A 27,688-nucleotide genomic window follows, 5' to 3' on the forward strand; every position below is an offset into this window, starting at 1 on the left:
TATAAAAATCTGAAAATGTTAGATGATGTTCTGGGGAGATGTCTAGAGAGGTCAATTATAGTACAAATGCTTTCAGCTGCCCTGATTATGGTTTCTATAGTATTTAGTCCACTGAGATCAATCCTCAGCGTGTTGACCCTGGGAAGGTTATCTAGATATTAAACCAATTTAGAAAGAAAGTCTGTAATAGCAACCCTTTGAGAGATGACCGGCTGTTTGGGTCATTTCAGCTTCACACCACTGCTAGTTAGGGTATTTGCACCCCCCTGCAGCAGGCACCTTAAACTTACAAACTATGTGGCTCCTTCAACTTATATAAGGATCTATAGAGCTGATACATTATCTCACCAGATGATATTGCTCAAAAGGACAGTGCAGGCTGGAGCAATGTCAGCCAAATATAAGTTGTACCTGACTTCAGGGCCGGACTGACTACCGGGCAGTTTGGAATGCTGCCGAGCTGGGGGCTGATTTAATTGCAGTGGGGGCTGATTTCGTTCATTGAAACCTGCGTGTGCTTCGAAATAATGAAAGCAAAACGAATTTTGTTTAGTACACGCAGGTCCCCATCAACTAAATCAGTCCCCAGCTCAGCAGCATTCCAAACTGCCCGGTAGCCAGTCCGGCCCTGCCTGACTTGTGATAACTCTGCCCCAGTTCAATAGGCTAATTAAAGCTCTACACCATATTGGGATATGGAGTTTCCTGACAACCCCTTCAGTATTAGGAATAGGAATTATCATGAAAGTTGCTGGCTTAAGAACCCATTACTTTTACAGTTGAGCAATTTCTTCACACAGCAACTTCTTGTTTGACATCCCATATATAAAGGGTGAGAAGGGAGTTCAGCTAATGCCCACTGAATTCTTTGCCTCTTAGCTGTGACAGAGAACTAGGGTTGATCCCACCTTTCATATCAACTCCTTGTACACACCACTGTAGCATCACACATGGATTGACCATATCCCCTCTATTATTCAACATCTACCTAAACTCCTTGCCAAACCTGATTAAATAACCTCACCTATATAGATACCACCCAAGCCATTTTCTTAAATAGATGGTTTGGAAGAACTCTATAATTTAAAATTTGATGACTGCCTTTGAGAAACAAATTATGAATATTCAAATAAAGCTGAAAATTATGGTTTGCAGACAATGAAAAAAATAGCAGCTTACCGCCATATGGCCTAAGGAGCGTGAGTCCCCTCCAACAATATTAAGAGAAGCCAGAAACCTAGTGGTAACCATGGATATTTGATACCACATGTTAAAAACGTAAAACTAGTGCCTTCTACCCAATGAGAACACTACACTGCACCCTTCCATACCCTAAATACCGACATGAAATGCAAGCCACTCTTACACTCGTAATCTCCAAGACATATATTTAGTCTTTGCTGCATTGATCATCAACCCCCAGAGCAACAGAACTCATCAAAACGATTTAGTAATAGCTGAAATCCACTCCGGGTTTTAGAGATCAACAGGGTGTTGTCAGCAAATATTAAAATTGGAGTCTTAATACCGGCGAGGGAAGGGGCATCAGATAGAGTCTGCATAAGGTACTCAACTGTACAATTTAAATAAATTGAAAAAAGTGTTTGGGAAAAATCACAGCCCTGACAAACACTGTTCACAATGGGGTTCGTTCAGTGAGTAGGTCAAACATACCCCACCGAATTCTAACATAGTTGTCATCATGCAAATGAATAACCAGAATCAAGAGCTCAGGGACATACCCATAGCATTGAGCGCCTGCCAAAGCTTGGCACAGGGAAATTAATCAAAAGCTGATTTTAGATAAACAACTGCAACATACAAATTGCCCTTGCCAATCAGCACTATGTTCCAATAGAAGGCCAGGAACCAAAAAACTGGATCAATGGTTATAGTCCATTTCTAAAACCCAGCTTGCCCTAATGTCAATAGATCTCCCTCCTGGATCCAAATCTGGATTTTAATAACAGCATTGTTTTTAATGCACTCTATCAGACTTATTGGTCTCTAGTTTGCTGGGGAGGAGCACCAGTCACCTTTTTTGCATATCAGAATAACCGTAGCACCTTTCCAGGCATCGGGACAGGAGTATCTTTGCTAATAGAATTGTCAAGAACTAAACTATATTCTGTCCGGCTTGGTTTATCAAATAACAATAGGTCTGCAGGTATACCACCAGATCCTGCAGTCCTTCTATTGGTAACTTCACCAAGAGCCACAGTTACATACAAAAAGTTAAACATTGGGCTTGCAGAGGGAGCAATAGCTTGTATTAAAGGTGGGGTTGTGGAAGCTTTAAGGTTACCACCAGAGCACACTGAAGAAAAATAGCTAAACCAATCTGATGGTAATATATGCTTCGGAGGAGATGGGGCTGTACCATTGGCACCCCGAATGACAAGAGACCAAAACTTGGTAGAAAAAGATGCTTTTTCTTCCTTATATGACCTCCATAGCTATAGCAACCTCTGGGCTTGGTCCACCTCTGGTGCATATAACTTGGTGGTTCCAATCTCAGCAGCTGTTCTTTACTGGGAGCGCCAGTTATACACAACCTGAGCTGACCCAGAGGTTTTAATCATTGGAATTTAGCCTATACCTTAATCTAATCTGGTCTAATCTAATGATGAATCATCCAACAGGTTCCAAAATAACCCTGTATCTGGCCTTTCTCTATATAAATTTACCGTCTGATCTATAGCTCTAAAATATCTTACAGAATTCCACCAGGCATTTCAAGTAGGAGGCACCACCTGACGCCACAGTTTACAAATCTCCCTCCTGGCCAACAAAATCAAATAAAACACCAATTTATGTTGCAACCCAATCGGGATTCACACCCCACCCGGCGTAGACACAATGCCAAAGACAATAGGAGATGGGCTTACCTCCACAACCATTCCCAGGGCCCTAGACATAGTCTTACCCACGCTTCTCCAGAATTGTTGTATCTTCGGACAGGAGGCGAATATGTGAACGCCATCTGCATTCTGGCTACTGCATCTCAGACACTTAGCTTCTCCACCACCATTTATTCTGGATATTTTAAGAGGGGACCATGATTTCCTGTGGAGTGTGAAAAGGTGGGTTCTTCTGAGTGCTGCACATTTACTCAGTAGGTAAAGAGTGTCTAGAGATACTTGCCATAAGTCTTTCAGCTCCTCACTCGGAAAGTAGTTTTCCCAGACCCAGTATGACTTTTCCATCTTTCTCTCTACTGCAGCCAAAGGGGGGTTATACCATTGAGCCACTTCTTACTTCCTCTGGGCCAAATCTTGTAGTCCATTTTCCATGGGATTTCCTTCCAAACAGGGCCAGCGTTGACTCCAAGATGAAAGCTGATAAAACTTAAACCTGGACAAAGCTCCACTCGTAATATGGCTCTAAAAGTCCCAAGAATTACATTTATTACCCACTACGATGTCCTTCCAGTGTGAGACCCCAGCGTCTTTTAGTGGGTGGGCTAGAGCGTCCAAAAGACATTCCGGTGTTCCAGGAGAGCCTCATCACGGGGCCCAACAACGACCGCAACACCACCCACCACCCTGCTGGACAACCTCGCAAACCTGGGACTCAAGCAGCTGGTCACCACCCCCACCCACTACGCCGGACACACACTCGACCCCGTCTTCTCATCCAGCAAGGACATCGCCTTCAGCCACGCCACCGGACTCCACTGGACGGACCACAGCTGCGTCCACTTCAGCTTCAGAAGGACCACGATCCACCACCACCAGCAACAGGTTGCACGCAGAAGCTGGAACAAGATCACAGCCGACCAGCTCGCGACCTCCCTGAGCATGAACCCTCCCACCAGCGCAACGAACCCAAGCCAGGCGGCCACCAACCTCGCGAAGTGGATCAGCAACTGCGCAGACGACCTCGCCCCTCTGAAGACCCCGCCTAGCAGACCCGATAGCAAGAAAGCCCCATGGTTCACGACGAACTCAAGAGCTCCAAGAAGAACTGCCGAGCCCTCGAGAGAACCTGGTGCAGAGACCCAACACCGGACAACATGACTGCCCTCAAGCTCGCCAGCCGAAAACACCACCAACTCATCCACGCCACCAAGAAAACCGCATTCAAGGAACGACTGGACAACAATTCACACAACAGCAAGGAACTCTTCAACATTGTTAAAGAGCTCTCCAACCCCAACGCCGGAAACAACGACATCACCCCTTCGCAAGACCTCTGCAACTCCCTCGCCTCCTACTTCCACAACAAGATCGCGGACATACACAACAGCTTCAGCACTCAACCGACGCACGCCACGACCGAACCACCGCCCCCCACCATCACCCTCCGCACCTGGACCCCGATCAGCAGCGAAGACACCGTCTGCACGATGAACTCCATCCACTCCGGATCCCCTACCGACCCCTGCCCTCACCACATCTTCAACAAAGCCGACGCTGTCATCGCACCCCACCTGCGGGGCATCATCAACACCTCCTTCGACACCGCTACCTTCCCGGAGAGCTGGGAGCACGCCGAACTCAGCGCTCTACTAAAGAAGCCATCGGCCGACCCCACCGACCTCAAGAACTACCGCCCCATCTCGCTGCTCCCGTTTCCTGCAAAAGTCATCGAGAAGACCATCAACAAGCAGCTGGCCGCCTTCCTCGAGACAAACAGATCCCTCAACCTCTCGCAGTCTGGCTTCCGGGCCAACCACAGCACCGAGACCGCCCTGATCGCAGCCACCGATGACATCCGAGCACTGCTTGACAACGGAGAAACAGCAGCCCTCATCCTCCTAGACCTCTCCGCGGCCTTCGACACTGTCTGCCACCGTACACTAGTGCAGCGACTCAGCAACGTCGGAATCCAGGAGAAGGCACTGGAGTGGATCATCTCCTTCCTCGCCGGAAGGACACAGAGAGTCCGCCTCCCCCCGTTCAGATCTGAAGCCACCGAAGTCATCTGCGGCGTTCCTCAAGGCTCCTCGCTCAGTCCAACCCTCTTCAACGTCTACATGAGCCCCCTCGCAGACATCGCACGCCAGCACAACCTTAACATCATCTCCTATGCCGACGACACCCAGCTGATTCTCTGCCTCACCAACGACCCCGCCACCGCCAGAGCCAACCTTCACGAAGGGATGAAAGAGGTAGCCGAATGGATGAAGAACAGCCACCTGAAACTGAACTCGGACAAGACGGAAGTCCTCTTCCTGGGATCCTCACCCTACGCCTGGGACGACTCCTGGTGGCCCCCCGCCCTAGGCAGCGCACCCAAACCAACAGACCACGCACGCAATCTGGGCTTCATCCTGGACTCCTCCCTCTCCATGACCAGACATGTCAGCGCCGTCTCCTCGTCGTGCTTCAACATCCTGCGCATGCTACGTAAGATCTTCCGGTGGATCCCCACCGAGACCAGGAAGACGGTCACCCAGGCCCTCGTCACCAGCCGTCTGGACTACGGCAACTCCCTCTATGCCGGAACCACCGCCAAACTCCAGAAGAGACTCCAGCAGATCCAGAACGCCTCAGCACGACTCATCCCGGACATCCCCCGTCACAGCCACATCTCCGGACACCTGAGAGACTTGCACTGGCTTCCGGTCAACAAGAGAATCACCTTCCGACTCCTCACCCACGCACACAAAGCCCTACACAACCAAGGCCCAGGATACCTCAACAGCCGCCTCAACTTCTACGCTCCCAAACGCCAGCTTCGATCGACCGGCCACGCCCTCGCCGCCGTCCCCGGCATCCGAAGAACCACCACAGGGGGACGGTCCTTCTCCTACCTCGCCGCCAAGACATGGAACTCCCTCCCGACCCACCTCCGCCTGACCCAGGACCACCTCGCCTTCAGGAAGCAACTCAAGACCTGGCTGTTCGAGCAGTAGCGGACCCCCCTCCCCTAGCGCCTTGAGACCCTCTGGGTGAGTAGTGCGCTATATAAATGCTTTGATTGATTGATTGATTGATCTTCCTTTGATAAAGTGACAGGGGAGACCCTCCCCAACACATATCAATGATGGAGACTATGCATGTGGGCACTGACAACGTATGTAGAGAGGTGTATTGCCAGCGTCATGTAGACTCAAGGGCCAGGCAGGGTCATCTCCTCAAGCTCCTCTACATTCACTAAAATGAAATGCACTAAAGAGGTAAGAAAGGTCCCCCTGATGAAGGAAGGAAGGTTTCCTGCTGCATCTTTAGCTGACAGTATTCACTCTCAGACTGTCACAGCAGGACACCTCATGGGTCACTTCAGAGGGTTGGAGGCAGTTTATCTGCCAGACATAGCACACTGTCTAATATGCATCAGGGCTCCAACCAAGCCCTCAATCTGTGCTCTTCCTGAACAGAGTGGAAGGCCTATGCGCTTTGTTCCATGCAGAAAGAAAATTAAAAGCGAAAACAATATGAATATCATGGGTTTGTTATTATGAGGCATTATTGACATGACTTCATTACTCACCACTGACTGTCCCTCGCGCCCTTTTCTCATGTTCTCACATTGGGTATCAGCATTTTTGATAATGCTGGGATTCTGGTACACATTATCATCTGAGGCAAAGAGTGATGGAAGCATTACTGTTGTGTCACATAAACAGAGAATATAGTATATAATATACAGAGAGATAAAATAAGGGCCTTGTTATGGACTTTTACCTTTGTGTGTGTCCTTCTGTTTCAGACGCCTCTCATAATGAACAGCCATCCCAGCCACAATGATTGCAGCAACAAGGAAAACGCCACAGGCCACACCCAGGGTGGTCTGCCAGCAGGAGCCGGGAGTGGGGCCAGGGCTGTCCATGAGAGAGGGGGCTTTCTCTGCAGAATGAAAGCAGCCTGTGAGTGTCTGGAATATATACACTTGTTCTGAGCACATGCAGTGTTCTGTATCATTTCATTTTCAATCTTTATTTCGACCATTTGGTCATAAAAGATACACATAAATTTAAAGATCACATAATTGTATCAGATTTGATAAAACATTAGTACATGATTTAAAATCCACATCAAACGTTATTAACACTGTTAAAAATAAAGGAATTCAACAGTCTACCCCGCATCTTTTTAAAAGGCGATTACGTGTATACCACACATTTGTAAAAAATTTGGCAAGCGCAAAAACAATTGGGCCGGAAACATCACATTTTAGAATCCTATACATAGGCATGTATTCCCTGCCACCCAAGTTCTTGATCAAAGGCAGTAGCCAGTACTTTCTGGCTGCCATATATGCTGGGCAGAAAAAAATCACATGCAAGTCATTTTCCTCTTTGTCAACACAAAGGGGACAATACTTAGTGGAAGAGACTTGCGACCAGGTACTAGAAAAGGAGCGTAAGGGCAGTGTGCCGTATCTCCACTGGAGAAATAACTTTCTAGTGAGAACGGGGTATATAGGGTCAAAGGCCTTTTCAAATGCGTAAAGGTCCTTGTTTTGCAGGAATTTAGAGGAAAGAGACCCCTCTGTCTGGGTAGCTAGAGCCCTTCCCCTTTTGTGTTCATGATACAGATTCGCCAGAGATCTCTTAGAGATTCTGGGTGCTGTATCTGCTGGTTTATTCCACAATTCGGGGAGCCCCATATCTGTGCACACTGACTGGATATTTTGGACCCAGGGGATACTAAGCGCCTTGGGGTGTTTTAATATTTCGGCCAGTTCTGCCCTATAGTCGGCGAGATCGTCACTGCTCCAAAGCCTGCGCCAGAAGGCTATGGGTCTTAGACTTATCTCGTCGGCAAGAGGCCGTAGCCCTAGATCAAGCCTCAAAGGTAGAAGTGGGGTGCTGGGTGGAAGTGCGGTAATTTGCCTTACGAATCTGTTTTCCGTGACTGACAGATTCTGACATGAAGTATGGCCCCACAATTCAGCCCCGTACAAGATCGCCCCCCTGGCTTGTGCTTTATATATCTGAATTAGGGCCCCCAATGGGCGATAAGTCGAGCCAGTCATCATCCGGGAGATACCCCCGGTGATTTGTACTAATTTAAGGTTGGCCCTAGTTTGATGGGTCCCCCAGGTCATATTTTCATTGAGTGTCACGCCGAGATATTCAAACGTGGCTACTCTTTCCAGCCGTGCTGCTCCCAGCACTGGATTCGGGCGCTGTTTGGGGCTTGGATTCAATACCATGTATTTGGTTTTCATGGCATTGATTTCCAATCCTCTGTCCTGACAGAAGGCCACAAAGGCATCCAGTATCCTTTGGATGCCCATGGGAGTTTTGGATACCAACAGCGTGTCGTCCGCAAACATTATTGCGGGCACACTGTTGCCATTTAATTTGGGGGCATCCGTGTAGTCAGTGGCGTTCAGATGAGCGACTACCCCGTTGACAAAGAGGCAAAACAGGGTCGGCGCCAGCACACAACCCTGTCTTACCCCCCTGCCAACGGGGAATCTCTCAGTCAGCTCCCCCGACCTCCCACACCTTACCTGGGCATAATTGTTGTGATGCAGCCTCTGTAAGGTCAGTAAGATGTCTGGTGGTACGCCCATCCCTGCTAGAATGACCCATAATTTTCCCCTGGGCACGAGGTCGAAGGCGGCTCGTAGGTCCACGAAAATCGTGTAAAGACTGCCACCCTCGAACCTCACTGTCTTCCAGTAGACCAGGTTCAATCTGAAAACCTGGTCCACAGTCGATACCCCTTTCCTAAAGCCTGCCTGATATGGACTGAGGGCACCTGCCTCCTCGATCCATTCCTGAAGCCTATTCAGGAGGACCCTGCCAAACAACTTCTGCGCTACGTCGATCAAGCTAATTGGTCTGTAGTTGGCTGGGAGGAGGGGGGATCCCTTTTTGTAGATCGGGACCACCTCAGCCCCCAGCCAAGTACTAGGGATTTCCATCCCACCAAGAATGCCATTAAAGAGAGCAGCGAGGTAGGGCGCCCAGACAGTGGGCTCCTGCTTGTACAGGTCTCCCGGTAGCCCGTCCAGCCCAGGTGCCTTCCCCGAAGCCAGGCCTGAAATGGCAGCAGTGACCTCACTCAGTGTTATTTGATCCGCCTTAGAGCCCTGCCTCTCTGGTTCGGTCACCGCAGGGAGTTCTCCGGGCTCAGTGCTATATAAAGACTGGAAGTGGGCCTGCCACACTCCAGGAGCTATGTTAGGCTCCACAGCCGTATGTAATCTCCCTGATCCCCCGTTCACCATTCTCCAAAACAGGCGTTGGTCTTGCACTGCTAGGGCCTTGGTGAGTTCTTCCCACTGGCTTTCCTCCCATTCTATTTTAGCCTGGGCGAGAAGTTTCTTGTATGCATACCTGCATTGCTTAAGGCGTTCCCCTCCTTTGCCCTCCTTTATTACTCCAAGGAGTTCTGTTTTGGCCCGTCTACAGGCCACATTGTACCATTGAGTTCTGCCATGGCACCTCTCTATTGTCTTACGGACTTTACAAGTAAAGTGGGGTGCCGCGATTTTTATAAGCTCATTGTGGGCATCAGACAGTTTACTCCTTATGTCTGTTTCACTTGCCACGCTATCAAGGTCCCCCACAATTGCCAGGATAGGGGTAATCTCTGCATAGAGCCTTGGGAGTTTGTCCTTTTTAGTGACCATTTGCTCCCACCTGAGTCTTCTCCTGCTGCTATCTATGAGAAGCGTGGGGTGATTCCCTTCTGCATGGGTCGCTAAGCCCTGGGGTGCTGGATGAACAAGGTCTAACTCAAGGGAATTATGATCACTGTCCAGCCTGTCTATTACCCTAAAATCTTGTATAGTAGACCACCTTGCTAGTTGGACCAGAACATAGTCCAGGTGTGACTCTCTTCCCCGGCGGTTATAGGTATTTTTGCCAGGTGTGTCCGAGTTGACTCTCCCATTACATGCTCTAAGTCCATACCTTAGGGTAAGGGCAGTGATTTGCAGCGCCAATGGGGTCCAGGCCTTCGGGGGTGGAACATCAACCCCTGGTACTGCCCACCTAGCTTCTTCATCCGATAAAAACCCTTCTTGGAGGCCTGGGAGTGGCTCATAGTGAGAATTAAAGTCCCCACCCACCACATAGTATGAATCGGTCGACAGTTCAGATAAAAAATTCGAAAGTTCATTAAAAGTCGGTGATTCTTTTGCCTTTCCCATCGGCCGTGAATAGATGTTAACCAGCAAGAGGTTTGCTTTGTTTGGCCATGTCAGTGAGACCACCAGGATGTCATCGGAGTTGCATGGGAGCCGTGATGCCACACAGCCCAGATGAGCTGCAACCCATATCACGAGTCCCCCTGAGGGGCGGCCTTTGCCTTCCCATCTGGCTGGAATAAAGAATGATGTGTAGCCTTGGTGACCAAAGTCCTCTCTAGCCCAAGTTTCCTGAAACATGCATATGTCGCCAGTTTCTATATAGTTTACCCAGGTCGGCTCTTCCAGTTTGTTTGCTAGTCCCGCGATGTTCCAGGAGATTATCCTCAGATGTTCAAGAGTGGGTGATGTCAAAGTGCAAAGATTGGAAGAAGTCGGACCTGGCTCCTCCTGTGTTGCAGGGCCTAAAGCTGGGGCAACATAGGTTACATGCGGCACCATAGAACCCCTGTCCCCCTCGCCCGCATGGAGGGGAGCCAAAGTTACCCCCTCAGCAAGAACTTCTCCATCAGTGTCTGGGTGAGAGCATTCAATTCTGCCGTGATCTATTGCAGATAGGTCGTTCAGTGGGCCAGAGCTAGGGCCGGGGGAAGAAGTAGAATGCTCTAACGACCCAGAGGGGATCGAAGCCCCTGCCGCTGTCTTACAAGCAGAAAGTCAGTCGACCCCATCCAAGCCGTCCAGGCAGTTGAAGCGATTGAAGTCACAGAAGGGTGTATCTGGTGGCTGAAAATAAGGGCGTTGTACAGGGCCATTGTGATTGCGACTATGTTCCACCCTTGTCCAGTCATCATACATTGGGGCCTGGCGTTTAGGAATCGGGGGGAAGAAGAATGAAACTGGGAGGGTCTGTATGGTGGAATCTAGGGAACGGTTCCTTCCTCTGCAAATGTGTCGGACCGTACCCGGGTCCTTGAAGGTTACCATAATACAGTCCCCCACTATAGTTTTCCTAGTCTTCCCTAACCATGGAACCCTTCTTACCATGATGATTTCGTTATTATATTGGGGAGGCAGGGGTCGGTTCCAATTGAGCCATTTGATTACCTTTTTCTTGAGAGACTGGTAATCCTCATTTTCCCCTGATCTTAGGTGAGGGGCTCCCGCTAAGACCACCATTAATCTATTGGCCTCTGGTGGAAGATCTGGCCTCCGTGGTCTAGGAGTTGGACAAACGGGCGTGGGTGTGGGAACATTGGCCTGGCCTTGATGCGTTCCAGAAGGCTCTATTTGTGAGCTATGTGGGTTTGAGTCCACTAGATGGGTGGGTCTGGTGCTTTGATTGTTGTGCCGCACCTGGGTTTGAATGGCCATAAGGGGTTGGAGCGGGGCGGCAGATGGCATGCTTCTAGGGGGGGCTCTGCTGGCAATATTTGCCAAGTCTTCTTTGGAAGGTTCCGCAGTCAGGGGAGAGATTTCCACTGGCTTGGTCTGCTTACTTACTAGAGTGCTCAAGGTGGTAAGAGAGGTTTCTAGTAAGGTGAGCCTGATCTCGACTTTTTTTAAGCTGTCGGTGATTGGCTGTAAAAGGGAGCGGAGTAGGAATTCAATGTTCCCCTTGGCAGAGAATGGATTAATTGGATTTGGCGTAGTGCCCTCTTGATCTTTGGTGGTGGCATTAGTTCCGGTATTTGAGAGCTTGGAAGGAGGCACCATCTCTGTATGCTTCCCCGGTTGGGCAATATTTGGCCGTTTCTTGCCAAAATCCAAATGGGTTATTTTGGGTTTCCCCCGCCCTCCCGTTGTTTTCCGAGCACGTTTGCTAGGAGGGGGCCTATGTAGCTCCACCGCTACCTTTATTTTGGGCTTGCTCTTATTGGCCACTTGAATAGATGGAGTTTGAGTTACCACGGTGACAGGTGATTGGAAAATCTCTAGGGGGACTGATTCTACGTTTTGTACAAGTGCTAACCCTGAAGTGGCGGGAATTTCCCTTAACAAGAGAGGAAAATCCTCTAGTGACAAAATGTTTGGACTGCTGGGTAGCGCTCCTCCCTCTTGGGTAGTAGGGCATGGGCTAATGTCAATCAAGGGCCTGTTTTTCATAGATTCGATGGAGCGCCTCCGCTCCGCCCTGCGTTTCTCAAGAGAACCGTCCGTGTCCACCTCGCCTTTGTTGGACTTGAAATAATTATCCAGAGTCCCGGAGCTAGATGCTCCCTCCCTCGAGGGGGTATCCCGGTGTATGGGCGAGGGCATTACCTTGGTTGTGGCACGAAAAGAAATCAAGAGAGGGGGCCCAGCCCGGCCTCCCTCGGCCACTGACGGCCTAAGACGGTCCCGCCCTTGTCCCGGGCTTCTCCCGGCGCCCTCCCGCGCGCTCCCGCGCAGCGGTGGCCGGTGTTGGAGTTATAAGGGAGGTGACTCGCTGGTGGGCGGGGCTTGCAGGGAGAGCGGGCCAGGTGTAGACTATTGGCCGTGCAGGGACTCCTGGTAGTTAGAGTCCCTGCTTGCTCGCAGCCCTGCAGCTCTCCGCCTCTGCTCCTCACCAGCACCCAAAGCAGACAGCAGTTGAATCCAGCACTCCTCCCAGCGAAGCGGGACCCGCGCAGCGGGTCCGGCGAGGAAGAGCACACGAGTCAGGCACAGCAGCAGGCTCTCAGCCCGGGATTCTTCAGTTCACGCAGGATACAGGGCAGTACAGACCCGGAAAGCGTCCCACAGAAGCAAGAAGCAGGTACGGTTATGAAGGTCCGGTCGCTGGTGGGCGGGGCTTGCAGGGAGAGCGGGCCAGGTGTAGACTATTGGCCGTGCAGGGACTCCTGGTAGTTAGAGTCCCTGCTTGCTCGCAGCCCTGCAGCTCTCCGCCTCTGCTCCTCACCAGCACCCAAAGCAGACAGCAGTTGAATCCAGCACTCCTCCCAGCGAAGCGGGACCCGCGCAGCGGGTCCGGCGAGGAAGAGCACACGAGTCAGGCACAGCAGCAGGCTCTCAGCCCGGGATTCTTCAGTTCACGCAGGATACAGGGCAGTACAGACCCGGAAAGCGTCCCACAGAAGCAAGAAGCAGGTACGGTTATGAAGGTCCGGTCGCTGGTGGGCGGGGCTTGCAGGGAGAGCGGGCCAGGTGTAGACTATTGGCCGTGCAGGGACTCCTGGTAGTTAGAGTCCCTGCTTGCTCGCAGCCCTGCAGCTCTCCGCCTCTGCTCCTCACCAGCACCCAAAGCAGACAGCAGTTGAATCCAGCACTCCTCCCAGCGAAGCGGGACCCGCGCAGCGGGTCCGGCGAGGAAGAGCACACGAGTCAGGCACAGCAGCAGGCTCTCAGCCCGGGATTCTTCAGTTCACGCAGGATACAGGGCAGTACAGACCCGGAAAGCGTCCCACAGAAGCAAGAAGCAGGTACGGTTATGAAGGTCCGGTCGCTGGTGGGCGGGGCTTGCAGGGAGAGCGGGCCAGGTGTAGACTATTGGCCGTGCAGGGACTCCTGGTAGTTAGAGTCCCTGCTTGCTCGCAGCCCTGCAGCTCTCCGCCTCTGCTCCTCACCAGCACCCAAAGCAGACAGCAGTTGAATCCAGCACTCCTCCCAGCGAAGCGGGACCCGCGCAGCGGGTCCGGCGAGGAAGAGCACACGAGTCAGGCACAGCAGCAGGCTCTCAGCCCGGGATTCTTCAGTTCACGCAGGATACAGGGCAGTACAGACCCGGAAAGCGTATCAATTTTTAGAGTGGGGGTGCTGGCCAATAAAGTCACCTCACTAAAGACTTAGAGGTTGTGATAGAAGAGTGAGTGTACTAAATGGACTTATATGAGCAAGAGAAAATCAATTAATTAGGATATGTATAGCACTTCTAATCACGGGTGAGGGTATCTAGGAGCTGAGAGTACTGCTGCCCGGAGTTAGTTGAACATCCAAGTATTGAGTCCTTTTCTGGATTCTAGCAGAGAGTGTGAGGTCTGTAGGTGAAGTGGGAGGACATTCCTGGACTTCACAGTGAGGTAGGAGAAAGAGCGACCTCCACTGTTTTGATACATTTATAAGTTTAATACGTTTTGATAAATTTAAGACCAAAACTTAGGTTTAACTGAGACCAAATCCTAACTTTATGACTTTCGGTATTCACAAAGGACATTTCTGAGTAGTAAAGTTAGGATTCCTAACTTTACTACTCCTAAATGCACTTTGTGAATACCCAAAGTCGTAAAGTTAGGATGTTGTCTGAGATTACATTTGTGAATTGGGCCCTTTGTTCTTGGCTAGTCCAAGACAAGAAGCCTGTTGCACAGTGTCGTTTAGAAAGATGATTTGTTGTGGGATTAGGCAAGAGTGAAATAGTGCTTCTGTTGCCTGTAACTGCCAGTCCATTGAATCCCAAACTGATTTAATGTCTGTTTTGTCCTTCCATAAGTCTAAACCCTGTTCAGACAGTTGTGCAATAAAGGATGCAGAATAAATCTGTTTGGTGTTAGTTAGCATATTTTTCTGTGCAGTTGTTGGTGCAACCTTATAGTAATATGAGATCAGGTCTCAAGTATTAAACCCTGAAAAATAGGAAAACGTTTGTGCAAATGTTTTTAAGCTACTTTTGGGTGGTGTTGGACAATGTTCCCATTGGTGGTATGTTAAAATATTATGTGGGATACTAAATGTGTGTGAAAAGTGATGACCATAATGTTGGTAACAATACATAGTGTAAAAGTCAGATGTGTCCATTAACATTTCAGTGTTTGAAAATGCAGCGATTGTTCCAATTCAGACAGCATATTATTTACAGTTTCAAAATTCCAATCATCAGAAAGTGTACAGTAGGTAATGATATACTTTAGAGAAATTTTAAATAAATGTGGAATTTGCACAAGTTCATTGGTGCCAAATACATCATAAAAAACCTTGTCCCAATCTATACCATCAGGAATTAGAACATCTGTAATGTTCACAAAGGACAGGTCTCTTTGTTCACAATGAGATGACTTATGAGGTTTCAAGACCAAGTTCACATTGGAAACTGAAGAGCATTCTGAGAGTTAATTTCCATTCATGAGTAAGCAAATAACTGCCACTAGACCAATCCAGAACAGAAATAACAATATTCCAGTTATTATACAGAGCTGGTACCATGGTGATACTAGATAAGTCTTTTTCAGAAAAGTGTAGAAATCATGAAATTGTTGCTTACGGTAAACAGGATCTGGTGTTGTCTCAGGTTCACTGGAATCAAGAGAGAAGGTATCAAAATCAATGAAGTAGCCAGATGCAGTTCGATCTATCTTTGGTACCTCAGCAGGTTTTGGTGAACTCGCAGATGTCTCTTGTAGAGATATATTGATGTAGACATCGGTTGAAGGCCGACTTGTATTTGTCTTTCATTTGTGTTTTGATGTTCTGTTTCCAGAGGAACAAGTTCCATTTCATTGTTGGAAATTTAATTACTTGGTATTGGTGACTCTTTAAATATTATGAGTCTTTCCGTCTGAACTTCCTGTATGGTAGTGAGATGAGAGAGTTGGCTACCCAGGAGCCCATGAGCCCTACTATTCAGTATCAGCCACATAGTGTGGTTTGATCAGATCAATAGAGACAAATCCATATCTTGTTTGCCGGCAAGAGGCAGAAGAAGTACTGTTCTTGTTCCTTCGACAGCCAAGACAGGGACTCACTTTCTGTATGATGGCCCAAATTCTTTTTTGTCCACAATCTTTTCTCTGACTAGATCCCTGACTTTTGGGACCCAGGCAGGTCTTGCCATGACTGATTTGACTTCACCAGTGGCAGTGCATTTTACTCGTAAGTTGCTTAGTAGTGCTCAGGATTCATTCAGATCCTGCAAAACAGCTAAATGTTTATTGATGTCAAATGGTTTTTCATCCACCACTGTGCTCTCACAATCGAGATCAGGTACCCACATTCTCGTCCCAAATAGGATCTCGTAAAGAGTGACACCTCCTAGGGAACTGCTTGGCATATTATTAAGGGCTTGTTGGACTAATACTCTTGCTGTTAAAGATTGCTTTAAGTCCCGGTGTTTCCTCCACATGACCGAATTTTACTCAGGATGGTACGGAGAGGAGTACCGCAATACAACACCCAAACCTCCCATGGACTCTTTGTAATGCGGGGCCACAGTCAGAATGTAATGTGCCAACTACATATGTGCCTATGAAGACTCGCAAATCTTTTACAACAGGTCAAGCGTCAGCCAAGCGCTGAGGCCATACACATAGAGCATGAATCCATTGCTACTAAGATATACTTGTAAGCCCCATCTGATTGTAGGAGGCTGCAGTAGTTCAAATAGACACAAGCGAGTGGTCTGTCTGATATTAGTAATGGTGTCGGCGCTGGACTTGCTACAGTGGAACCCTTCATATGCAGATGTCGCAATTTAGGACAGCATTCTTTGTTTGTTAAATTAACCCAGGCCACCAATGGCATTGTTTCAATAAAGAACCCTTGCAGTAATCTCTGCACCACCCCCTTTTGTACCGCTTTTGGCCGCCATAAGTGTGGCAGGGTATGCTCAGACGTGAGTCCCTTGCTCACTTTGCCACTAGATTCAAGCAAGCCGGGCTGAGACGGCTGGAATGCCAGAAACCGGTCCTAGGAAGCTTGTTTCCGGTCCAGGGCAGACATGGCTTGGCAGTTCGGGCTGGACTGTTCCCATGAGGCACAGGGTCAGACTGATTTGCATATAGCCATGTCTAAACTGGGGTGGCAGAGTGGGCTAAAGAACGGTGATGGATTAAACCCAGATCTTTTGACTGGGTGTGAGTGTTTGATTGATTCAGATGCTTCGTCCATTACCACGCCCTTTTATACTGCTTTTGGCTGCCATAAGTGTGGCAGGGTATGCTCAGACGTGAGTCCCTTGCTCACTTTGCCACTGGATTCAAACAAGCCGGGCTGAAGACGGATGTAATGCCAGAAACCGGTCCTTGGAAGATTGTTTCTGGTCCAGGGAAGACATGGCTTGGCAGTTCGGGCTGGACTGTTCCCATGAGGCACAGGGTCAGACTGATTTGCATATAGCCATGTCTAAACTGGGGTGGCAGAGTGGGCTAAAGAACGGTGATGGATTAAACCCAGATCTTTTGACTGGGTGTGAGTGTTTGATTGATTCAGATGCTCCGTCCATCACCACCCACTTTTGTACTCCTTTTGGCCGCCATATTTGTGGCAGGGTATGCTCAGACGTGAGTCCCTTGCTCACTTTGCCACTGGATTCAAGCAAGCCGGGATAAAGACGGCTGGAATGCCAGAAACCGGTCCTCGGAAGCTTGTTTCCAGTCCAGGGAAGACATGGCTTGGCAGTTCGGGTTGGACTGTTCCCATGAGGCACAGGGTCAGACTGATTTGCATATAGCCATGTCTAAACTGGGGTGGCAGAGTGGGCTAAAGAATGGTGATGGATTAAACCCAGATCTTTTGACTGGGTGTGAGTGTTTGTTGATTCAGATGCTCCGTCCATCACCACCCCCTTTTGTACCGCTTTTGGCTGCCATAGGTGTGGCAGGGTATGCTCAGACGTGAGTCCCTTGCTCACTTTGCCACTGGATTCAAGCAAGCCGGACTGAAGACGGCTGGAATGCCAGAAACCGGTCCTCGGACGCTTGTTTCCGGTCCAGGGAAGACATGGCTTGGCAGTTCGGGCTGGACTGTTCCCATAAGGCACAGGGTCAGACTGATTTGCTTTTTTTTTTTTAATTTTATTTATTAATTTTTTTTTCCCCCATTTACACCCATGGTGGTGGGAGACAGATTATAGCAAACAAAGATAAATCATACATAATTGTACATAAGAAGAAATTATACAGTAATTATTAAAGAACATTATTATTTACGTCGCCAACCATTTTTCAAAAGGTGCCCAATTCTTGGAAGCAGTTAAACGTCTTTTCTTTCCTCTAAAAGCCTGTACAGAAGTCTCTAGTTTAAACCATGCCAGCATCCTGGTCTTCCAGTGACAAAAAGTAGGGGGTTCAGGATTTATCCAGAGTGATGTAACACAGAGTCTGATCATAGCCATAGCGATAAACAAAAATGCTTGGAGATGTCTCGTTTTTTCAAGAGCTGTAGAATATTCATAACCAGTAATTACCATTTCCGCTGAAATTTTAACAGAAGTTTGAGTTATCAGAGTAAGAAAAGTTTCAATTTGATTGATGAACAAAGATAGCTCCGGACATTTATAAAACATATGAATAGAATCTGCAGAATGAAATTTACATCTTGCGCAAAACGCCCCTTTACCCCCACTAACAACCCCCCATCTAACAAGCTTTGCAGGCGTATAATAGAGATTATACATAGCCATATAGCTTTGCGTACGCAGAGTACCTGAGACCAAAACAGACCTGGCTAAAACCAATGGGAATTTTAAATCAATAGAAGGTACCCCAAATTTCACCGCCCACTTGTTATTTTGGTCATCTAAATCATCAGGAAGTTGCGATAGGAGAGTCTGATATAGACTACCAATTTTTTCTTTCTTTCTTATAGATTCAACAATTGTAATTTTTTCAAACATTGTTAAGTTTTGAGGAAATATTTTATCAAGAAAACTTCTCAGTTGCAGATATTTGAAAAAATGATTGGACTGCATATGAAATTTCTCTTTCAAAAAAGCAAAAGAAGCCAATTGCCCATGATCAGCTAAATCGCCTATCTCCTTCACACCAAGAGAAATCCAAGTAGTTACCACCCCCTCTTGAAATATCACTGGCAGTAATCCACAAGCATTTAATGGGGTATAATAATTAATCTTGGGAATATGAAAATGACGACGGACTTTTTGCCATACCGAAAATAGAGCCCACAGTACTTTAAATTTGTTTTTTTTAAAATAGCTCGGTTCAAGAATACGAGTTAATACGCCTTTTGTAGTATCTCCCAATGATATTGAATATATTGATGGAGATATATGTACCGGAAGCTCAGGAATATGCCCTAATAGAGGAAAAGCAAAATGTTGGATCATAGCTGCCCAATAATAATATAATAAGTTCGGAAGGGTCCAGCCCCCACGATCCTGCGGGAGACATGTCCACTTGGCCGCCCTCCTTGGTTTGCGATATGACCATAGAAATCGTTGACATATTCTTTCTGCTTTTATCAAAATTGGACTAGGGATTAACAATGTAAGGGATCTAAAAAGATATAAAAATTTAGGGAGAACAATCATTTTAAGGATATTGCATCGGCCAAACAACGAAAGATGTAAATGATCCAGCCGTTCTAATTTATTATGAAGGGAATCAATAATGGGAGAATAATTCAAATCTGGAATCTGTTCCACGTCAGAAGAGATTTGGATACCGAGATATGTTGCCTCTGTAATTGTAGAAAGATGAGAATTTGGCATAGCGGTAGATTGTAAGATTTGGGTTTTTTCAATATTTAACTTATAGCCCGAAATTAAGCCAAATTGAGCTGCTAGAGACTCCAATGCTGGAAATGATCGGGCGACATTGTCAGTTAATATTACAATATCATCGGCGTATGCCAGTGCCTTATATTCGATTCCATGAACAGTGATAGGAGTGATAGCCTGTGAGTTTTCTATCATACATAAAAAAGGGTCAATAAATAAGGCAAAAAGAAGAGGAGAACAGGGGCAGCCTTGCCTAGTGCCCCTGCTAATAGGAAAATAATGTGATTCCGTGCCTGAGATACGAATTTTAGCAATTGGGGATATATACATAGCTTGCAGAGCCTGGATAAACACTGGTGTGAAGCCCTTCCAGCGTAAAACAGCCCATAGATACCCCCAGGAGACCCTGTCGAACGCCTTTTCGGCGTCCAACAGGATCACACCAAGGGGAGAGTTTGTAACCTTTGCCCAATCTAGAAGAGCTACAACACGCCTGATGTGGTCAGTCGTATCCCTACCGGGAATAAACCCGTGCTGGCGAATAGAAACCAGAGGGAGAATTATTTGGTTTAAACGGAAAGCAAGTATCCTTGAATAAATTTTGCTATCAGTATTGATTAGCGCAATCGGGCGATATGATGCTGGATTTAATTCGTCCTTTCCTTTTTTTTTTAAAAGAACAATAGTCGATTGCCGCCAGGAATCAGGAACCGACCCAGTCTGAGCAAGGCGAAAAACTTCTAGCAATTGTTGCTTGAATGTATGTGAGAAAGTTTTATAGAATTCTAAATGAATAAGATCGGGCCCAGCAGCTTTACCATTAGAGAGGGATTTCATAGCGTTTACCACTTCCTCCCAGCTGATAGGCTCAGCCAGAATTCGATTCTGATCATCTGTGACCTTCTGGGTGTCAATAGATTGAAAAAATTGAAAGAGACTGGTTTGTTGTTGGGAAATTATGTTCATATCCTCTGTGTATAGGGTTGAGTAAAAATCCACAAAGGCATTCATCACACCATTAGTTGTGTCTTGTACTATTCCAAACTGATCTTTGACCTTAATAATCTGGCTAGCTACAGCCCTTTGTTGTAGGCGTTTTGCTAACACCTTGCCAGAATTTTCACCAAGCTCATACATTGAGGATCGAAATTGAAAGTATTTGGTTGCTATATCTTTATAGAAAGGCTCCAGTAAGTTTGATTTTGCTACAGCAACTGATTTCAAGCTAGCTGCTAGATCTTCCCCCATACGGATATTTAGACTTAGATCCAGTTCAGCTTGATGAAGAGCTGCCAGTCTAGTTTTAACTGCTTGTTGCTCTATTTTCCAACGGTATGAGGCAAATCTCTTTGTTTCACCACGCAATGCGGCTTTAAATGTATCCCAGACAGTACCGACTGAGGCAGTATTACTATTAATTTCGAAAAACTCTGAAATCCAAAGAGTGAGTTGATCCTGATAAGTTTGATCTAATAGGAGTTTCCTATCGAAAGTCCATGGTCTAATTTGATTGACAGGGCGATCCCAGGGACAACTAAAAATAATAGGATTATGGTCGGATATAGTCCTTGGGCTAATTTCAATCTTGACAGACCCTGCAGTTTGAAGAGATATAAAGACAAAATCAATGCGAACCAGTTTTTTATGAGGTATTGAATAAAAAGTATAGCCCTCTTGATTTGGATGATGATAATGCCAGAGATCAGTCAGACCATGTTCAATTAAAAGAATCCGAATTGCCTTATAAACTTGGGGTTTGCGTCCACCGTAAACATTATGTTTTGTTATATCTAGGTGACTGGGAATATTAATATTAAAGTCACCACAGAAAAACATTGGATGGGGCCAAGTAGCTAGCTCTATATTTAAATTCCTCAAAACCTGCGGGTCGTCCAGATTGGAGGCATATACCGAACAAACAGAAAACAGCCGGCCCCTAACCAAGAGTTCCGCTATTACCCATCTACCAAAATTATCTTGCTTTACCCGTTTAACATGCCCAACTCCAGTTTTTAAGATAATAGCCACACCCCGAATTGTAGAGGTTTGTCGGGTATAAGCCACAAGATCATAACCCAGAAATTTGAGATAAGCCCGATTGCCCCAAGGGATATGGGTTTCCTGCAAGCAAATTAAATCCACCGACATCACCTGCAACATCTTATGAAAAATCCTACGTTTTTTTAGGATCGTTTAATCCACAAATATTCCAAGTTGCACATGTCAATCTAGGAGCAGCCATAAGATTGGATTAAGGACATAAAACAAAAATAGCTCGGAGAAACTATTAAACATTTGATAAAACAGATGTTTGCAATCCAGCTGATTTTTAATGAGAAATGAAAAGGTTGGCATCAAGTTGAATATGTTAAATACATTTGAGAAACAGAGACATCTGTCCCATGCCTCAGGTCTGTTCAGCTCCGTCCGCCACCACAACCACCACCACCACACCACCCCACAACCCACCCCAAACAACCCAACCACCCCAGCAAAGCCCACCCACCCACCCAAAGACCCCCCATACCCCTCGCCCCCCATAGCGGGCATCAGGACTGTAGTCCTTACGATGGTTGAGCAAGCGTATCACTCCGCTCCACTGAACCAATAGCTTCCCCCCTTTCTAGAACAAGGACAGGGATCAGCATTTTATATATACCTCTCTGGTCATCAGAAAAAGAAAAAGAAACAAAAGAAGATATGAGGTTTAGATGATTACTACCCTGCATTTATCAAACAGACAGTATAATGCAATGCCTAGATATAACTATATTGAATCCAAAAATTCCCTAGCAGGTATCTCAGAGAAAAAGAACTTTGTCTGTCCCTTGAAAATAACCTTTAATTTTGCCGGAAAAAGCAGGAATGCCTGGGCTCCCTTAGCCTGAAATAGAGAAATCTGTTGTCGAAGATGCCAGCGGCGAGTAACCGTCTCTGAGCAGAAGTCTGGACGAACAAAGAACTGAGAGCCCTTAGCAGATCTCTTCTTGTTGGGTCTGGCAAGATCAAAGATACGTTCACGGGCAAGGAAATTGTTGAAGCATACCAGGATAGCACGGGGATAGGGATTATTGACAGTAGCAGAGGCAGAAGATTTTTTTTTATTAAATGGGAAACGATGCGCCCTCTGTATTTCGAGGTTCCAATTCCACACGACGACCTCTGGAAATGCTTCGGAAAAAAGCTCCACTATAAACTGGCGAACATCATCACCTTCCTTATTTTCCTCTATACCCAAAACCCGGAGGTTATTCCTTCTCGCCCGATTTTCAAGATCAGAAAGCTTCCATAAAATGTCCTTACGTTGTTCTTTAACCTCTATAACAAGATCTTTCTGAGTGGCTACGGCATCTTCGAGGACTGAAATTCGTTCTTCAGCTTCGGTGATCCTGGTGGTGGTCTCAGTACAGGTTTTAATGACACGACGAAGAGAATTTTGCATTTTGCGGCATGCCCCCTGCGTGCGCATGTTTTCTTGCTTGGTTGCTTCTCTATGCATCATTATAGTTTGGTAAATTGTGACCAATGAAATCTCTTCGGGGATAGCTGAGACGACCTCACTTGTGTCTCCACCCAGATCTTGATCTTGATCCTGCGTTTTTAATTGAGAGTGTTGCCCATAATCCTTCTGCAAAATTTGCTGAGGGGACAGAGCCTTAGCGCCGGGAGCTTTACGTACTGTAGCAATATTGAAGTCACTTGAGGCCTCACGCCAATCAGCAGAGTCGCTGTCGTAGTCTGACCATTGGAGCTCTGGGTGATCAGCACCATCCTCCTCAGATAAAGAAGGCTCAGAAACAGAAAAAAAGTTCTCGGTGGATTCACTAAGCACAGACCCCCTAGTATCATGACATTTTTCCATTGGCAACTCCAAAGAAGCAGTTGTGAGGCTATTAGAAGATTGGACTTCATTACCCAGCATGCACTGGAAGGGAGGAGATTTAGCAAGAGAAATGTCTAGAGCTGAGCCTGGAGTCACGACTACCTCTTTCAGCAAGCTGTTGTTAAGAGTTGTATCATGAGACTCAAGAGGGTCGATATGGGGTGGGGAGCCTCCAACATTGGACAATATGATATTGGGTACTGCTACAGGTACACTTGCAGTAAGAATCGCCACCCCCTTCCCAGCCGTATCTTCAGTTGCCTTCAACTCCTTCCCCTTAGCTCCTAACCTGTCAAACATTGCAGGCACCGTTTGTTCCTTAGCGGGGATGAGAGGAGCGAGAGCAGCCGCCACTGATGTTGCGAGGGAGGACTTGTCTGAGCCTCCAGGACGGGGTTTCTGAGCGCCAGGTGTAACGCCCTTGGAGTCCGGCTCCTGCTGACCGCGGGTCGAGCCGCGCGTTTTGAAAGCGGCGGCCGCTGCTTTAGTAAGTGCTTTGGGCGGCATTCTGTCTTTCGAAATCCGGCAGCGTGAGGCAATGACCAGAGGAGCAGCTGTCGAGCACCAGAAACGGCAACACCACTACAAACGCCGCTCCGGATCCAAGCAAGCAGCCAGGAGAACACAGAGCTCGCCAAACCCTCGAGAGACTGCGAAGTATAATGAAGACAAGCAAGCAGACAAGCAGAAGGTAAATGTCAGAAAGCAGTCTAGCGCCTTCCGTGCTGGATGCCGGTAGGAGTTTTCCAAGGCAGTTTAGTGAGACCAGGCAAAGCAATCATTCAGGGGTCCGCTATGGTCCAGGAGAGCAGAACGCCTCCTCACTCGGCCGAGGTCACGGCCGCCATCTTGCCGGGTCAGACTGATTTGCATATAGCCATGTCTAAACTGGGGTGGCAGAGTGGGCTAAAGAACGGTGATGGATTAAACCCAGATCTTTTGACTGGGTGTGAGTGTTTGATTGATTCAGATGCTCCGTCCATCACCACCCCCTTTTGTACCACTTTTGGCCGCCATAAGTGGGGCAGGGTATGCTCAGACGTGAGTCCCTTGCTCACTTTGCCACTGGATTCAAGCAAGCCGGGCTGAAGACGGCTGGAATGCCAGAAACCGGTCCTAGGAAGCTTGTTTCCGGTCCAGGGAAGACATGGCTTGGCAGTTCGGGCTGGACTGTTCCCATGAGGCACAGGGTCAGACTGATTTGCATATAGCCATGTCTAAACTGGGGTGGCAGAGTGGGCTAAAGAACGGTGATGGATTAAACCCAGATCTTTTGACTGGGTGTGAGTGTTTGATTGGTTCAGATGCTCCGTCCATCACCACGCCCTTTTGTACTACTTTTGGCTGCCATAAGTGTGGCATGGTATGCTCAGACGTGAGTCCCTTGCTCACTTTGCCACTGGATTCAAGCAAGCCGGGCTGAAGACGGGTGGAATGCCAGAAACTGGTCCTCGGAAGCTTGTTTCCGATCCAGGGAAGACATGGCTTGGCAGTTCGGGCTGACTGTTCCCATGAGGCACAGGGTCAGACTGATTTGCATATAGCCATGTCTAAACTGGGGTGGCAGAGTGGGCTAAAGAACAGTGATGGATTAAACCCAGATCTTTTGAGTGGGTGTGAGTGTTTGATTGATTCAGATGCCCCGTCCAATCCCACCCCCTTTTGTACCGCTTTTGGCCGCCATAAGTGAGGCAGGGTATGCTCAGACGTGAGTCCCTTGCTCACTTTGCCACTGAATTCAAGCAAGCCGTGCTGAAGACGGCTGGAATGCCAGAAACCGGTCCTCTGAAGCTTGTATCCGGTCCAGGGAAGACATGGCTTGGCAGTTCGGGCTGGACTGTTCCCATGAGGCACAGGGTCAGACTGATTTGCATATAGCCATGTCTAAACTGAGGTGGCAGAGTGGGTTAAAGAACGGTGATGGATTAAACCCAGATCTTTTGACTGGGTGTGAGTGTTTGATTGATTCAGATGTTCCGTCCATCACCACCCCCTTTTGTACCGTAATCTCTGTATAGGCAGAACCTAGACCCTCGCGGGCAGCTATAATTAAACCCAATCTGCAATCCATGTTTGGTATTACTCTATCCCCCAGTCCTGGAATTTGAGTATACAGAATGTTATTTGCATCTAACTTATAGGAGTACTTGAGTGGAAAGCCTTTTATTAAGGTTGTGCTGTTTTGGTTTGAAGCAATGACAGCTACCATTATCTGTTAGTCTATTCTCGCCTTTGAACAAATGATTGCAGCTTCATCAGCCAATGAATTCCCTTCAACTTGAACGCCATCACATTGATGACTAAGCGTGTGTATCACATGAGCTCTTGGTAGTTCATTTTTCAACTCAGCTATCTGTTCCCTTAGCATTTAATCCTTAATTGTGCAACCTTTTGAGTCTTTAAACCAACCCTGGGCCTAAAACTCCGCTCCGCTTACGTAGAGTGTGGAGTTTTGTCAACTCTGCGTTCCGTGTAGAACGCACAGTTACCGAAAAACTCCATGCTCCGCAGCGGAGCTAAGTTTTTTTCTTGTTTGCGCTTTCATAATATGTTTTTGAGTGTGCAGTAACAACTTACTGGGATCCCTGCGTTCGCCGACGAGATTTCCTATCCGTTCGCGTGCGCCACAAGATTTGGTAGCCGGCCACATGGTCCCGCGAGAGTGTGCGATCACGAACACGTCATTTGGACGTGCCATCGGACATCTGGCAGACGTTCCGTGAAGATCGCGATGCCGAACATGCAGAATATGCAATCTGGAGAAGAATATCTCACGAGAGGCGTAAAACCTTCTAGAAAATAATGATTTGGATGAAAAATCTCCTCAGATTGACATTTGGCTGTACTTTTTTGTGCAAGGAGTCCTTTTTCTTTTTTTACTTTTTTTTTTAAGAGGAAGGAAGTGGCCCAGAGTCTCCAACAGCAGGCTCCTCCCAGTGCTTTGTCCCTGTCCTGTTCAATTTTCATTTGGATTTGGAGCTGGAAGGATCACTCTTTGTGCCTGCTGCATCATTATCATTGGATTTGAAGATTTTTAGATTTGAGATGTTACAAGTAAGTTGGAGAACTGGTGTTGCTTGTTTCATTGGGGCATTTCAACTACTTTGTTTTGTATTTTTCATTGTTTCTTTAAAATGTATTGTTGTGGGTGGCCTGTAGTTTCAGTAGGGGCCTAGTTGGGTTTTTCTGTAGGCAAGTATTCTCCTAGTTTTATTTTGTAAAGGAAATATGTTGCAAAGTTCACTACATTTTCTCCAACTTTTGCAATCAATGTGCAACTATTATTTATTTCACTATCCCAGTAGTCTGCCAATAGGCCTTTCAGCCAGTAGGCCCACAGCATCTCATGGGTGTATAAAACAACTGTTTCTGTGGTGCCTGTTGTTTTAACACTATTTATGGCATGGATGGCATTGGATTGAATTGCAAAATGTATTTTTAGGGGGTATTTCACTTTTTTGGTGTGTTACATAAATGCCTTTGTTGGATGTGTGTGTGGTGGTTGTTGTGTAACTTTCCAACCTTTTTTAGCCCTGTGGATTCTCGTTTTTGCATTTTTGCATTAAAACTGTGTTGTTTAGCATGCCTCCTTTGTCTGGTCATATAGGCCTGCTTGAGTTCATTGTTTTCCAGGACTCCTGCTTGTTGTGACTGTGAGTGACCATGTGGGCCTTTTGTGGTGGTGGTTTAGTAGTGTGCAGCTTTTGCCATATAGGCCTGCATGTCTTTCCTTTGTTCTTCTTGGCTTATGCTTCTTGTTTTTGTGGCCTGGCCATGTGGCTGACGGCCATTTTGTGAAGCCATGCCGTGTGCTTTTGCCATAGGCCTGCATTGTCGTTCTTCCCTTTATTGTTGTTGTGGGCTGCCTGGCCATGTGGGGATGGAGGCCTTTTTATGGAGCCAAGAAGTGTGCTTTTGCCATAGGCCTTCATGGTCTGTCTTCCCTTTCTTGATGTTGTGGGCTGCCTGGCCATGTGGCATAGTGTGCTTTTGCCATAGTCCTCCAAGCTTGTGGCCTAGTCTGCCAATAGGCCTTTCTGCCAGTAGGCCCAGAGCTACTCATCATGGGTGCCTGAAACAACGGTTTCTGTGATGTCTGTTGAATTTAAACATCATTTAGGGCATGGATGGCATTGGATTGAATTGCAAAATGTGTTTTTTAGAGGGTATTTCACTTTTTCGGTGTGTTACATAAATGCCTTTGTTTGATGTGTGTGTTGTGGTTGTTGTGTAACTTTCCAACTTTTTTAGCCCTGTGGATTTTCGCTTTGGCATTTTTGCATTAAAGCTGTGTTGTTTAGCACGCCTCCTTTGTCTGGCCATATAGGTCTGCTTGAGTTCATTGTTTTCCAGGCCACCTGCTTGTTGTAAGTGACTGTGAGTGACCATGTGGCTGGTGGCCATTTTGTGGTGGTATTTTAGTAGTGTGCTGCCTTTGCCAT

General features: G+C 47.2%; 1 protein-coding gene across 4 annotated transcripts in view; it reads right to left on the reverse strand.

Annotated features, from left to right (window-relative positions):
• LOC147706585 (cell adhesion molecule CEACAM19-like) overlaps positions 1–27,688 on the reverse strand; it is a 190,441-nt gene that overhangs the window by 30,799 nt on the left and 131,954 nt on the right. For all 4 annotated transcript variants that reach the window (XR_015297669.1, XM_086933066.1, XM_086933065.1 and 1 more), the window contains exons 4-5: positions 6,633–6,794; positions 6,439–6,527 (exon numbers count right to left, since the gene is read on the reverse strand). Coding sequence is in view for 3 of the 4 variants with exons in the window: in XM_086933066.1 (XP_086789192.1) it covers positions 6,439–6,527; positions 6,633–6,794 (251 nt within the window). In the remaining variant the exon portion in view is untranslated. The remainder of the gene's footprint in view (positions 1–6,438; positions 6,528–6,632; positions 6,795–27,688) is intronic.

This window comes from Lissotriton vulgaris, chromosome 7 (assembly GCF_964263255.1).
Source record: "Lissotriton vulgaris chromosome 7, aLisVul1.2, whole genome shotgun sequence".
NCBI classification, from domain to species: domain Eukaryota; kingdom Metazoa; phylum Chordata; class Amphibia; order Caudata; family Salamandridae; genus Lissotriton; species Lissotriton vulgaris.